Below are 15840 nucleotides of genomic sequence, written 5' to 3' on the forward strand. Positions count from 1 at the left end.
AAGTAAGAGGGGTGAGAACCATTGCAGTTTACGCAATGTGGGTTCATGTCACAGTCATAGGCATCGTGGTCCTTGCCTCCACAACGAGCACATGTCGGGGAACCACGACAAGATGTCTTTGAGTGGCCGAATCTCTGACATTGGAAACATCGAAGAGGGTTTGGTATGTATGGCGAACCCTGCAAATGAGATAACCCACCTTGATGGTGGCAGGTGCACGTGGTGAAGTAAATGTTAAAGCGAGGGTATTTGTTGGCAGTGTAACTCCATCTTTGCGAGTGGAGATCGCCTCACTGCAGAAACTCTTTGAGTGGAGAGACCAGCGAGAATCTCTGACTGGGAACGTTCTTCAAATCCCTTTCAACAATAACTCCTCGTGAAGAATTCAAGGTAGCATGGGGTGTAACCTCAATAGGTATATCCCCAATTGCCTTTGAATTCAAGAGGAGTTCACTGTGTTGGGATGTGGATGTTTCAACCAATATGTCACCAGATCGAAGTTTCTTTACTGACTTTGGAGAGCCAGCAAGTCCCTCTAGTCCCTTTTGAATAAAAAATGGGGACATTTGCCCTAAAGGTTTTCGAAGAGAATGTAATATAAGAAAATGAGGTGCGTGTGTTACTGATGTTGAAGATTGCTGTTCTGAGTATTCAAGGCGTGGTCGCTACCCATTGACTGTTTTTTACAATTTTATTTAAATTTTTAAAGGATCCATAGGAAAAAGAAAAAATTTCGGTACCCACTGACCCCACCCACCATGGAGCCCTACAAGGGGACGCACTACAAAGTCACGCAAGGACAATGCAGCAACGCCAGGGTTTCGTGAGCACTATACCCAAACACCAGCATCAGGCACAATGTCCACAACACCCGTTGAGAACTTCCAACACTGGTACTTGGTTGACTCTAGCCCAAGTGGACCAGCTGATTGACCCAAGGGGGGCCACCCAAAGGCTGCCCGTCTACAGGAATTCGAGGCCAAAGTGGTGTGTTAGGGTTGGACCCCTCAACCACCAGGATCCTCTCCTCCCCTTCACGGGTCGCCACGCACGGCAAACACGTGGGTGGATGTTTAGATCCCAGAGAAGGTAACCAGATAGAACAGAACCTTCCCCTTGGGAGGTCCCCTCCCCACGTACAGGAATACACACCGAGGGGAGGCTTAGGAAAAGGGAGAACAACAACATTACACCATGCATCAGGAAAAACATTCTCCTGCTAGATCCAGTTAAAAACAAATAAAAGAACAGCAAGAGAGGTAGGCGAGAGATGGAGCAGAATCTCGTAATGGCATCAGGTCCCACTGATGTACTGCTAGACTGATGAAGAGCAAGCTTGAGTTCCACCAGTGTAAAGGGGCAATTATAGTCATTAAAGACAATCAGCCCAAAAGGAAAGAGGTAACCACTCTGACCGTGTCTTGATGGCTAAGAAGATGAGGGATGAAGCAGAAGTGCTATATGCATGAGACAACCTTTCACCAAGTGCACTAGCAATACTTTGGGCATCAGCAACTTCCTGGCTATCAGAGAGCAAGACTGAAAAAGGAGCAGAAGTATACTGTCCACTAACCTTTCAAATCTTGTCCTGTATGATTTGGAACTGGTGGTAGAAGAGACGCTAGAGGTGTATTTAATCCAAGACTCCTAGCTTTGACATCTGACTTGCTGAACATGTGGACAGGCCCACTGAAATGTAATAATGCTTAAAAGTGTGGGATATCTTTGAAAGGTATTGCAAGCCCGTTTTTGCTCTTTTCTTGCCATGTAGCTGGCAGGATTTCACTAAGGACGAGGATACTGTGGGAAACATTTTAAGGTTTTAGGAATACACTAAGCAATACAGTCAATCACTGCTTCCACACAGTCATCTATCAATGGCTTACAGATGATGGTAAGATCAAGTTCTGAAAAAGCAGTGGAAGAGGGTCAGTTGGCCAGGGGCACAAATTGGGTGACATTAACCACAGCCAGTCTCTGAAAATGATAGGAAAATTATCATTGCACCCTGTGTTACAATCAACCTTCCAAAAAAGTAAGAGAAATGTGATGGAGAGCAGAGAGAAAGATCAATAGCAGTAAAAGATTGACTATGTGCATGAAAATAAGTACAAAAACCAGTATTGAAGAGAGATAGGTTGTGATCCATGAACATATGCTCTATGGAATGACCTTTTCTATCAATATCAGCACCCTCCCAGAGGTGATTATGTCCATTAAAATCCCCCAGGGTTAAAATAAGAGACAGTAAATAGTTAGCTTAATGAGGAAATCAAGGTCTGACTGATCATAGGTCTCTTCAGCAGCCAGGTGAAAAGAACAGTTAAGTGTTGGAGTTAGACCTCTCATCCACCAAGATTCTCTCCTCCTCTTCATGGGTAGCCACACACAGCAAACATGTAGGTGGATGTTTAGATGCCAAAAGAGGTAAATTGAAGTTACAGAACCTTCTGCGGGAGATCTGCTCACTATGTATAGGAACCCACGTCGAAGGGCAAAAACCTCATTATAGCAACACAACTATTAAGTATAGAAGCTTAGAAGACTGCACACTGTGGTATAAACTAAAAACAGAATCTTCTATATCATACTTTATCAAAGAATATCAAAACAATTTTATACTTACGGATTCCTGGGACATTCTTTCGACCTACAAAAAAAAGAACAAAAAAAAATGAAATGTTGGGTAATAACTAGCTACACAACATTCACATAAGTTGACTAAGAATGTTTCTTTCTAACCAATTAAGAGATGTTAAATCACTAAGATTTAAGCTTTAACATGGAATTTTTATTATTATATTATCGGAAAAAATATATTCTACCTTTCCAGTTTTGACTCGCAAGATTTATGGACGCATGAGAGAACAACTATGTGAATATTTAACATGCTTCAAAGAAGGCCCTCAAGTATCACTTTGTGCATTAACCATATGGCATGGGTCCCCTTTCTGCACATCATGATGTTTTACTGAGTTGCATTCAAAATTTAATTTAGCAAATTCACTATCAATATTTGTCCAAAAATTAGCATATTAATGTTTTTTATATTTCAATGTTTGATACTATCTGTTTCAATTCCCTAATTTCAAAAGAAACTTGAAAAAACTATCCACTGTTTTGTTGTCCCATAATGTACAAACTTTTAAAGGTTTTAACTTTCACTCTATGAAACTAAGTATTTCTTCTCATACACTAGGCATCTGTCTAGTCAAACTATGCCAATTGCTATGCTTACACAGCCTTCTCTCAACTTCCTTAAGGCAAGTTCCAAGAGAGGAAAATAAATTTCTTTCTGCACATGGTAATGCTAACAATACTCTAATGTTTCCTGACAAAGCCCATTCGTGTGTGTCACAATAAACAGCATTACAGAACAAGAAAATAAAATAAGCTATATGTGAAAATGCAAAGACTTGCAAATAAGAATATATGAAAATAATTTTAACCCTCTCTCCACAGACAACATTTCCTGACTATTGTCACAAAGCTTCAGTGAGTTACACTCAAAATTCAACTAGGTTCTTTTCAAAGTATTCCAATACATAGAGCATAAAATGTAGCTAATAATCTGTATTTTAACAGTACACAAGTTTGGTGTTCTTATTTTATAGGGTATATTAAAAAATCTAGAATTTCTGGTGTGAAAAACTAACATTTGTTCTCTAGGCACCTTTCTCTTCTCTAATTTATTTACCACACTTAAAAAAACCCATAAAATTTAACAAATTACTTTTTCTAATATCATCATTCAGGCAAAGCATAACTTTCACAACTTTCAATCTTATTGGTTTCAGAGACATCAAACAAACAACCAGATCCTGTTTGCAATGTCCACCTGTCACATCCTCTCTTCCAGAAATTGATAATAGTTCTCTCTGCCATCCAATACTATATTTTTTATAACCAATTGAAACCCAAAAGTTTCATCTGTCAAATTATGTATTACATTATTTTGTCTCGTCTCTTGTAAAGTTCAAGTTTGATTTACATGGGAAACATATTGATGGTCTCAGATTGCTTTTGTCACATAGAAAGCCAGAAAAACAGATAGTTAACAGACATTGTATGCTTTTATGTATGTTATTATTCCATGTTCATTGGTGCATCATTTAGTTAAATAAATAATTATTTAGTTTTTTGTACTAATGGTAGCACCGTACTAAAGTTAATTTTGAACAGTCAACAGCACAAAAATACCCAGTTAAGTACTTTTATTTCTTGTTTTTCATGTGTATTCTTCATTTATTATTACAAAAGTAACTAAAATATAAAATTGGAAACCTTTTATGTTAGTTAAGGTTAGATTAAGTGAAAAAAATACTAAAAACAAAGTACACTCATGAGCAGTTTGTGAATAGATAATAGGCAAAGTAATTCAATAGTATAATGTGAGTTATGCATTCATAAAGTAATCTACAATGTATAATGGTGAAGAGTAATTAGATAGGGTTCAAAGTGCAGTGAAACAAAATTTAAATATAAACAGATATCTAGTGTTACAAGTGTAATGTTATTTAGGATAAACAAATGTAGCTTCAAATTACACTTCTGAAGCCATTTTAGAATGAAAGCAAGGGTAATTGAAATTTATTTTGGTTTTTTTAGAGGTTACAAGATCAGTCAAAATTACCAATCATATATAATGTTACACAATTTAGAAATTACACAAATATTTGAAATTTTTTAAATGAAGAAAATTGTTTTTAATTTTAATGTGGAAATTACTTAGTGATAAAATTAGTATATTGAAATCCTATTTATGTTCATTGACAAATCTTTAGTAAACAAACTTCATTAACAAACCTAAATTTGTGTGCAAAAAAAGACTTGTAAAGTTTACTAATATCTGATAAATTTTATGAAGATACATAAAGTGTATTAAAAGTTATAAGACAATAACTATAAGGAGTACCAAAATAGTTACAAGGTCAAATGGTTCAACTAACTTTGTGGCAAGGTATGTACATTTCTTCTATTTCTTAATACTGAACACATCATTGCACTATACACTGATAATAATCCTATAAATATTCAGAGGCTGAATGCAAATAACTACAACAAGAATAACATCTTTAGTTAAAATCTGTAATTAAAATATTCTTTGTGCACAAAATACCTATAACCTTTAACACAATCCTACCAAATATTATTAAGATGTGTCAAGAAAGCTCAGAGTTACTGTAAGTATTATTGAATTGTGCTTCATTCTCCATACAAGAGCAGTGCAAAATTGATATACCCCACAACTACAGGCTTGATACTGTTTTACAGTAATGAAATTTGGTATATGGTTAATACCATATAAATTTAGAGTTGTGTACAATAAACAGCAGACAATTTCCTTCAAAAATGGAAAACCAACAGCCTCTTGCAAATGAAAATACAATGCATTAAAAATGTAATAATTTATAATCCTAGACTAGAACCAAAATCCAATTTACAAGTTACCATGTAACACATGAAAAACAAATGTGCAAAACAATTAACAACCATGTCAGGTTTCCTTAAAAGCTAAGTCTGATTCTAGCCAATATTAGTTTGAAACACATTACACATCTATTACTAATGAAATGCTTGCTTACCAATGACCAGCTCGCCCACATCTGTAACATGTTCCTTTGCCACCCATTCCTGCTTTTTGTCTAACTTTACTATGTGAGAGCTGCATTGATAAAAATTAATACAGAAAATTACAAAAACAGTACAAAAATGTACTATAGCTCCATCAAATGTCAATACAGCACTTAAAAGACAATGCTGAATTAACCACTAAGCAAAAGAAGCAAAATTCAAATAAATATGCTTCAGGAAGAAAGATATTAAAATCTTCATCAACGACTCAATCTTATGCTTCTTTCAAATATGTTGATGCCTTACACAATGGTTATTAAAGTATGATAAAATGCTTAGACAACATTTTACTGGATGAGTGTGTTTTTCTTATAGCAAAGTCACATCAAGCTATCTGTTGAGCCCACCAAGGGGAATCAAACCCTTGATTTTCTGATTTCAGCATTGTAAATCTGTAGACTTATTGCTGTACTAGCAGGGGGCATTTACTGGATGAATCCTTGGATCAAGAAAAAAAAAAACAGAAGCCCAAAACTTAAATGTGGCATTTTAAATGATATTCTGAGAACGATTAATACTGTTAGTATTTCAATTCAAAGGACAAAAACAAATTTTAAGCAATGTTACATTTTATTTGAAAGATCATTTGATTATACATCAAGTAAATGTATTAAAGAAGTCTGTACAACTTATAATAAAATGAAGAAAAAAACTGTTGGAAGAATGAAATGATGAGATTTTGAACATTTGTTTAAGGACAAAGGAAAAATAAAGTGAAATAGAAATTCTTTGGTAAAGTAGACTCACAGCCCCAGGAAAGTGAATATGATTTTACAGAAAACTTGTGCCAATTTTAAATCTAATAAGATATTTAAAATGTTATATTCTCTAATCAGTTCTCTTAGACAATATGGTGAAAACTACAAAATATTTAAGTGTTGTCAGTCTTATTGAATATTGGTGGAAGCAGCTTAGAAAAAGAACTGCCACAGTTTCAATCACACAACCTACAAGCATGTATTTTTCCAAGATAACAAACTAGATCTATTACTTTGTTGTAAAATTTTAGATAAACTAATCTTTTCCTATATTAAGACTTCCTTGTTGATATTTTTGTCTACCTAGCTCTAATGCTGAGGGAGAAAGATCTTTTTCAAAATCAAAATTAATTAAAAATTAAGATCAACAATAAAGCAAGACAGACTATCAATACCAGTCATTAAATCTCTGATACTCTTGACAACTTAGATATAAATAATGGATACATTTGCTGGAACCAAAGCTCATAAAGCATCATTTTAAAAACGATTTACAGATATTTATATCGGTAATGTTGTTAGTAATGAAATTATTTTTATGAAAATGCATTTTTTTTATATTAGTCTACACAGATCACACTTTCATTTTATATGCCAGATATTATATACAAGCTTATTGCTTAGAAAATTAATACATTCTAATATTATTATAGATCTGTTTGAAACTATCCTTGAAAATAAGTGTATGACTCTTGAGGGGCCAAAAAGGGTAGCTGTGCAGTTGTTTGGAGCCCAACAACTGTTTAATCCAGTCCTCCATATGGAAGTCAAAAATATTTACACATGGTTAAATAGAAAAACAATATTCCAGCTATAAAAAAATCAACAATTAATTAAAACCTACAGAGCCAGTAAACACTAACCTCAACTGTTATCTTTTTATCCATAAATTCAGAATTGTTCAGCTCTTGAATGGCAGTATTTGCTGCTTCTTCAGAAGCCATGTGCTGTGAAAACAATTTAATATAAACAGTAATAACTTTTTATTTTCATTATCTAAATAACAAAAATGTTAAATTAAAATACTTATCTTTACACCTACTAAATACATTCCTACAAAAAAAGTTAGTGAACTTTCAAAAGACTTTGCTCGCAAACGAAAACTCAAGAGGAACAAAATGTACAAATTAACATAGAAAGCTAACATGTTAAATCTCTAAAAAAAACCTAAATTGATTATGTAACAAATTCAGGAGGTCATAAAAGTTATTAAAATATTAAAAACTACAAGTTTATCATAATTCAGAAACTTAATGGAGAGTTACATTTAATTTAAAGATTTAGATTTTTCTTGTGAATGCCTACATTTATCTTAATTCAAAAAATTAGTCAAGTAATAAATGTGCTTTGGATTATTTGCATACTTTAGAATTAATAAAAGATTTGAAATGAACTGATTTTAACAAAAGTTAAAGATGTAAACATGTATGGCTGTATCATCTTTATTTGATTCTTACTTCTCTCTCATTTCATATCATTATCTAGTGAATGCAAACATTATATTAGAGAAAAACTTACAACATATTCTTAATTTTCCAAATTCCAGGTTTCATATACAATGCCAATTAAACATACCCAAGAGTAAAAACCTAAGTGTCCAGTGTTTAAAGTCACATACATAAAACTATAAATAAAGTGCAATTAATTTACAGTTCTTGAATCACACTGGCACAGAATTCCAAACTTTAATTTTAATGAACAAAGAGAACACATAATGAAGGAAAAAAACTAGATGAAAATGTTGAGTATTTTACTCATTTGGGGTATTAAAATAACAAAGATGATTCTCAAACAACATACAGAAACCAAACTGAAAGAACTGTTTTTTGTTTTTGTTTTTTGAATTTTGCACAAAGCAACATGAGGACTATCTGTGATAGCTGTCCCTAATTTAGCAGTGTAAGACTAGAGGGAAGGCAGCTAGCCATCACCACCCACTGCCAACTGTTGGGCTACTCTTTTACCAACAAATAGTGGGATTGACCATAACATTATAATGCCCTCACAGCTGAAATGGCAAGCATGTTTGGTGTGAGAGGGATTCAAACCCACAACACTCAGATTACACGTCAAACACCTTAACCCACCTGGCCATGCCAAGCCTGAAATAACTGAATATAGGCTTTTTGCATGATAAGAACCTAATATAATGTGCAGCTTCATTATCCTTTGCACACTTAACCCTTTATGGACCAGAGAGAACCTCTTAGATATCTAATGAACATCTGCCTATCAAATTTTAAAGCTTAAGCCAAATCATTCTAACTTTATTTCAACAACTCTTCACTCAAAATTTACATTTTGAAACATTAATATAATTTGCAAAAAAAAACATTTTTTTGCACTAGAATTTCTGTAAACACCTGTAAACACCATGCTCAATTTTTCTTACATTTTTTTTACTTATCAGAAAGAATAAATACATATTTGGTAAAACATTATTCCCTTCATTACATAAGAATATAATTATAAGTTTTATTTCATAATTTCATTTCACTGAGCCTGTAGACACATTGCACATGTTAAGTACCTACATAACTTTTAACATAAAGGTATATTCACAAAATGTGGTAGATTTTGGAAAATACTGCACATCTTTCATATACAAAAGATCTTTTATTTTTTAAATAAGTATTTTTACAAAATACATGTTTACAACTATATCTAATCTGTCTCATTACTAGTACGAGTACAAAGAGATTTTCATGTTAAGATTGAAAATACTATTCGTCCCAAAAATCTCAAATTTCATTTGTGTAATCTTTAAAGCACCCTAATATAAAACTTGTTTTTAGTAAAACTTCATATTTTATTTTTTAACTTAACCCTAACAATATATTTGATTATACACCATGTATAAAATTCAAAGTATACTGAAAAGAAAAATAGTAAAATGTGAAGTAAAATGAAAGCAAAAAAGTGTCAAAGTACTTGTCTTGAGTGTTGGCTCCTAAAATTTGCAAATCTATTTTCTATGTTTATTTTACCATTAATGACTGAAGCAGAAATAATGCAAAAAATCACTGCTTGTGTCACTATACTGTTTACATGAAGATGTAATACGTCATCCCCAAGTGCAAAGAATCTAAAGAATGTACTGACTTACACCTGGCTCTCACAATACAATAAATGCAACGAGAATTTCAATGAGTAATAAAATTGCACTTTGAATCCGTGAAAACATTTATATGGTTCTGAACACATCAAATTATATCCAGGGTTTTGGATTATATATCTGTTGTGCACACTTACACAAAATAAGTAGTGATGGAGGAAAGTTTCATTCTTAACCACTTTTGGCCACTGTTTTGTTACTATGTGATTCATCACATTATGTTTTTAAATTGTTTATACTTATAAACAGATAAATAAGAATTCAAGTTCTGCTTTTGATTTCCAAGTTTCCCAATTTATTAGTTTGTTTACCCTAAGTGATCAAATGCATCAAGTGGTTGCAGTGAGTAATGATTATTTATATGTAGAATCTTTGATTAATAGGTCTGGTATACAACTGTAATACCAATATTTTGCAAATTACACTGCTATTTTTGCTACCATACATAATAGATGTGTGTACACTCATAAATATGTAAACTTTAGTTATTTTTCTTAAAACATAGAACAATGATTTCTGGTACTTCCACAAAGTTATGGTGATGAGAAAAAGTTTTCCCTTTAGTGTTAAGCCTAGTTTATTCTTTTGGGAAGGAGGTGAAGAAATATAATTTTTCTAGTTTTCCAATGTACATTTTAGAAAAAAAAAAAATTATTACTCTATTAGTAAACACAAAACAGCTATAACTTAACTGGATTTAAGAATAAGGTATGTGTAAATTAAAAAAATCTAATCTACTTAACATATATAATACTAAAATTTGAAGTATAAACTATGTTTTTATGCTAATTTCATTAATATAAAATAACAAAGTTAATATAAAGTAATAATAATGTTACTTGAAATTTTGAAAATAACTCACTAAAACACTGTGGCATGCACAGTTAGACCAACTCATTTTGAATGATTAATGAAACTTGACATAAACAATTTAATGTTTTCTACATGGGGTCAGGTCTATATGGCTGAGCACTTGACCTCTTTGTAGTTGTTTAAAGACCTTTTTGATTTAATACATCTAATTTTCAATACAATGTGTATATCTTCACAAATTTGGCAGGATTATGTTAATAAAAGAATAAAGATTTGTCCATGAATATATTGAGGATTTGTTCTAAATAGCCTGTGTGAGAAATAATTTTAATGTTAAAATTAAAAATACTTTTCCTTATCTCAAAAATCTCAAATTTCCTTTGTATAATCTCTGAAACCTCCTAAATACATTTCAAACTTCTTTTTTTCAATATATGCTGTTTTCACTAACCTAACTCAAAACAGGAATGGTAAATCTGACCACCAAAAAATCTAATTTATCCTTTTTTCTTTCTATAATGACTTCATATTGTAATATAAAACCACATTTGTTTTTCCTAATTACATGTAAGTTGATAAGAGTATATATCTAAACTGTTCATACTCTGAATGAAACTGATATTTAACTGTTTAGAACAATGTTATACAACACATTATTCGATAGATGAAAACCTTGAGTTTCTAATGGTTATGGATCATATATAATTAAATGTAAGAGTGAACTATTGATGAATTATGAAAGAGGCTGTAATGGATGGGTGTGGCAGAAAGGGTCTGTTTTCTGTTTGATAGTTTAGTAGTCAAAGTTTGAAGACCATAATAAATTTGGTTTACCTGAGCAATGATAAGTTTACAGAGTAATTTACATTAAATTTAGTACTTTTTCAAGAGGTGATAGAAAAAATAGGGATGATAACATACTAAGAAAAAAAATGTTACATCACAATAAGGAAAATTCAGAATTTTTCAAAGATTGTCTTGTAGAACTAAAACTTGTATACTATTAAAATATGGATTGTTAGATAAGATTTTATGTCATTCAAACTGAAATAATATAAACAAAGGGTAGTTTAATAAAATTTTGAAAGCAAGACACAAACTTTGTGTCATGCAGAGTAAAAAATACCCAGGTGGATAGGGTTAACTAAAACTAACTGCAAGATATATTGGCTGCATATCAAATGATAAACTCATCACAAATTCTTAATTCCTGCAATATATGCACTACATTTTTCCTTACTTAGAATTTTGTGTGCAAATGGTCACTAGAATAACGGTTTCTACCTGTCTGATTAAAATTGACCACATTTCATAATTTAACTAGCAAAATAAAAAAACAACAACACAAAACTATGAAATAACTTACCACAAACCCATAATTTTTTACAACATCACATTCTTCTATTTCTCCATATTTGGAAAACAGTGTGTTCAGGTCATCATTGGAACATGTCTCCGGAAGATTGCCAACATAAAGCTTACTGCTTTTCTAAAAACAGAAATTTTTTAATAAAAAATTATCTGGGATGTAATAAAAACAGATTACCACAGTTTTAACTATTGCTCTTACCAATTACTTAATTTTTAAGTAAAAGCATAAGAAAACAAATACTTATCTTTGAACAGTATCAAATTATGAAAATCAGAATACTGTTTCTGAAGAAATTTTAAAAGGCACCCAAAACAGCTGACTGCTCCAAATTATTAACATTAATGTTTTAACTAACAAATTAAGTTTTATTATAGAAGTTTGTAAAATGAGAGCAACAAATACTAATAATTTAGCTCTGAATAACATCTATTACAAAAAACACACCTGTTAGCAATAAAAATAATTATATCTGGCAAAAATGAATTAAACCTATTCACACTGGTAAGTGGATTTATTGATAAATTTTGAAATTTAAGTAAAAATTATAATAAATTCAATTTAATCAATTTTTACCAAATAATTGTAGAATTCACATTTTCTAATCTTGTGATATTCATTTAGTGTAACATGCAAACTAAAAGATGTTCAAGGCTTCATTTCTGGGTAACTAATGGGCTTTGCTTGTACATATCAGCACTTACCTATTTTTTACCCCCCCCCCATCCAAAGCAACATATTTTTAAATGTGACTTTTATTTTTCTTTCTATATTTTCTTGCTACAAGAGTTTGTTCACATCGTTTTATAATGTCATGACATTTGATCTGAACCACTACTAATGAAGTTCAGCTCTAGAAACAAACAAGAGTTAAATATTACTGATTATGACAGATTACAAATTTACATCATAAAAGGAAGAGTGATGAGAACAGTAAATTATGGTAAGTGTAGTTTGGTTTAGCAATGTTAGATTATGGCAATGTTCCAAACGACTTAAACCTTTCTAGAAGATTATTTATTGTTAAGTTTATTATAATTCAAATAATACACAAGAAAAATCATAAAATGTTCTCAATCAAGTTATAATTTTCCTATATTGAAAATGTATTTCTGATAGGTAATCACCTCCATTCACAAAATTAGCTATTCTTTTTTAGTGTTGTCCTCTGTATGTGAACTTTTTCTTTCATTTATTTTAACTTGCAAAGTTTCTTCACTTCAAACTGCAGTGGAACCCCTCTTTCAGGACTGAGACAAACTGGCCTGATTAGAGGGGTTCCACTGTACATAATTAGGGATTATGTAACCAAAAAATGGACTGTGATTGAATGACCGCTTTCAAGGGGTGACCGAATCTGAGGGGTGGCTTAGAGGGGTTCCACTGTATTATCAATTTCAGTTGCATTTTTGTTTTTCACCACTCAAACTTGATGGACTCTTCTTCACTAAGAATTCTGAAGTTCATGTTACCACTTCAGAAGTCACACCAAGAACTAATGTTTTATATGTTATTGACAAAGAATGTCTTTGCCTCAGACACACATTGGAATCTTTTAATTCCAGTACGGGGGAACAAAAGGTTTATGATGTGCATACAAAGTTCATATACAGATGACAGCACTGAAAGAGAAAAGCTTATTTTGGGAGAGGAAAAAACAATATAAGAAATACTGTTAAGTAGCTTCACAAAAATAAATGACATTCCACTGTAAAAGAGTCACCAGATAACTGTTAGTTTTAGCAATCGTAACTCTCTCAGTACAGGCTTGGTCAAATCAGCCAAGTTCACAACTCCAAACTAACTTTTATAGTTTCCATATTATATCTTTTAATATGTATTCTGTATCTTTCAGTAGTTTTGCAAGCTATCAGTAATTCTAAAGAATGTTTGTATATGCAATATCAGAATTCTTAATGCAATACTTTTACTAAATTTCTCTGTGCATAAAGTCAAACTGTTGACTGCTCCAAGTACAAACTGATATTCATGTTATAAATAAAATACATTTTTCATGTGAAATACCTCAAATTCAATGTGCATAACCTAATGTTACATAGCTTGCATTTACGTGGTGCACATGCACTTGGCTCATGCATCCATCAATATAAAATTGACCTTTAGTCTTGGCTGCATTTTAGTGGAATAGCATTTTGTAAAAGAAAGTCACTTTCAATTATTATACATTATATGTATGTATATAGATTATTACTATTCAGAAATAGATTATTAAACTTATTTTTCTTAAAATATAAAACAGTAAATAATTATTTTCCAGTTACAACCTTTTAACTTAGTTACTGCAAGACAAAGGTTGACACGCCTTTTAAAATTTCACGTGGAGGACATCAAACAATATTTAAGGTTTTATATATACATTTGAATAACAAAAAATCATAAATAACTATACTGATACCATAGAATTCCACTATAATACATTAAGCTTAGCAGCTAAGATGTATTCAATTTTTAAAAATATGAAACTCAGAAGACTAAAGAAGCAACCAACCTTCACGAAATCTTAAGTCGAAAGATGTTGGTAGCCTTTTCACAGATTAAAATAGCTGGAAAAACCACAAAGGGGGCATTCTAAGCTGTTGATTGGCACTGGAATAAGAGTATATAACTGACCATTTCAAAAAATGGAAAAAGTTAAACAAGGTCATTGCACCTGATTCAGTACATTAGCCATATCTTGGCAAAATAAAACAATGAGGTTATTTTATATTCTAGATTGTCAACATTAGTAATCTGAGTTCCTAATTTGTATGAAACCATAGACTTAGTATTTTGACATCAAGAACTTCTAATTATAAATATTACTGATATTAACATACCATGTGACTCACTAAAAATCTATATTTGTGTTCTTTTAATATTTGCTTTTAAATTAAAAAATTAACATGCATATAATAAAGTTTGAATTATAATCTACAATTTAATTCCAAACTTACTGACATAAAATCATAAAATAGTAGTTGAATAAAATTTTTAATACAAATCAACAAGCGTGATGATATGGTCTTCGACCTGCGACCCATTGCAAAAGGGTTAACCTATCATGTAACCACCACACAAATGATGAGAAATAAACCTAAATTACCTTTTCTTTCTTTCTAGAATGACTTCAAATTGTAACATAAAACTACATTTGTTTATCCAAAGTAGCTTTAAGCTTGTTACACTATACTTCCATGTTAAATTTTATTGTTTTACTTCCCTTTGAACTGTGTATAACTACTATCCACGCCATAAAATTTGCAAATAATTTAGCAAACACAGAGCTCACATTACTATATAATACATGGGCTAGTAACTAGGTGCTTACCAGTGGACTTCATTAAAGTTTAATCATTACTCTTTATTTTACTTAATCTAACCTTAATTAACCCAAAGAGTTCCTACTTTTTACATTTCAGTTATTTTTATAATAGTAAGGAAAGAATACACATGAAAAACAAAATACTTATACACTAGTCTTCTTTTAGCTGTTGGCTGTTGATGACACTTAGCCCTACTTTTTATACTAATGATACTACTGCATTAAATATTTTTTTAATTAAATAATGTATAAAAGAACACAATAATCACAAGAAAAAAGAGACAATGCCCCATAACCACAGTTTTTTCTGGTTTTCTAACTATGTGACAAGAGCTGCAAAAATGAATCTAAGTTAATCAATATCTTTCCCTTGAAAAGTTTTTAAATGAAAGTAAAAACAGGCATTTCTCTGTACAGAAAACAAAGTAATCTAATACATTATTTGATAATATAAAACCATCACTGGCTGTAAATAATTTTATATTAAATGTGACAGAGACCTTTTGTCAAATTAAAGAGGAAGTAACAGGTAGTTGTAATAAGAGGGGTATGATTTTCTATATGACAGCTCTGTGACTAAACAAGATTGAAGGCTAAAACCATTATGTTTTGGGTGAGTTAAGACATAATTAATTTACATTAATTTACTTACAACCCATCTAGGAAGTATAGGTAGAAAATAAAGTATGCCTAAATAGAAAATACCATTTTCATACTCATGGAAATTCAGGATTTTTTTTTTTATATTGCCTAATAAAATTATATACTATTAAAATTTGGTTTATGTCAAATTTATTTACACAATATGGTCAAGAAATTTAATTAACTT

The 15840-nt window shown here is 31.4% G+C and overlaps 1 protein-coding gene across 5 annotated transcripts in view; it reads right to left on the reverse strand.

Annotated features, from left to right (window-relative positions):
* LOC143225412 (RNA-binding protein 4B-like) overlaps positions 1-15840 on the reverse strand; it is a 74355-nt gene that overhangs the window by 46625 nt on the left and 11890 nt on the right. For all 5 annotated transcript variants that reach the window (XR_013013830.1, XR_013013831.1, XR_013013828.1 and 2 more), the window contains exons 3-6: positions 11687-11809; positions 7256-7339; positions 5586-5665; positions 2627-2650 (exon numbers count right to left, since the gene is read on the reverse strand). Coding sequence is in view for 2 of the 5 variants with exons in the window: in XM_076454799.1 (XP_076310914.1) it covers positions 2627-2650; positions 5586-5665; positions 7256-7339; positions 11687-11809 (311 nt within the window). In the remaining 3 variants the exon portion in view is untranslated. The remainder of the gene's footprint in view (positions 1-2626; positions 2651-5585; positions 5666-7255; positions 7340-11686; positions 11810-15840) is intronic.

This window comes from Tachypleus tridentatus, chromosome 1, assembly GCF_004210375.1.
Source record: "Tachypleus tridentatus isolate NWPU-2018 chromosome 1, ASM421037v1, whole genome shotgun sequence".
In the NCBI taxonomy this organism is placed as follows: Eukaryota; Metazoa; Arthropoda; class Merostomata; order Xiphosura; family Limulidae; genus Tachypleus; species Tachypleus tridentatus.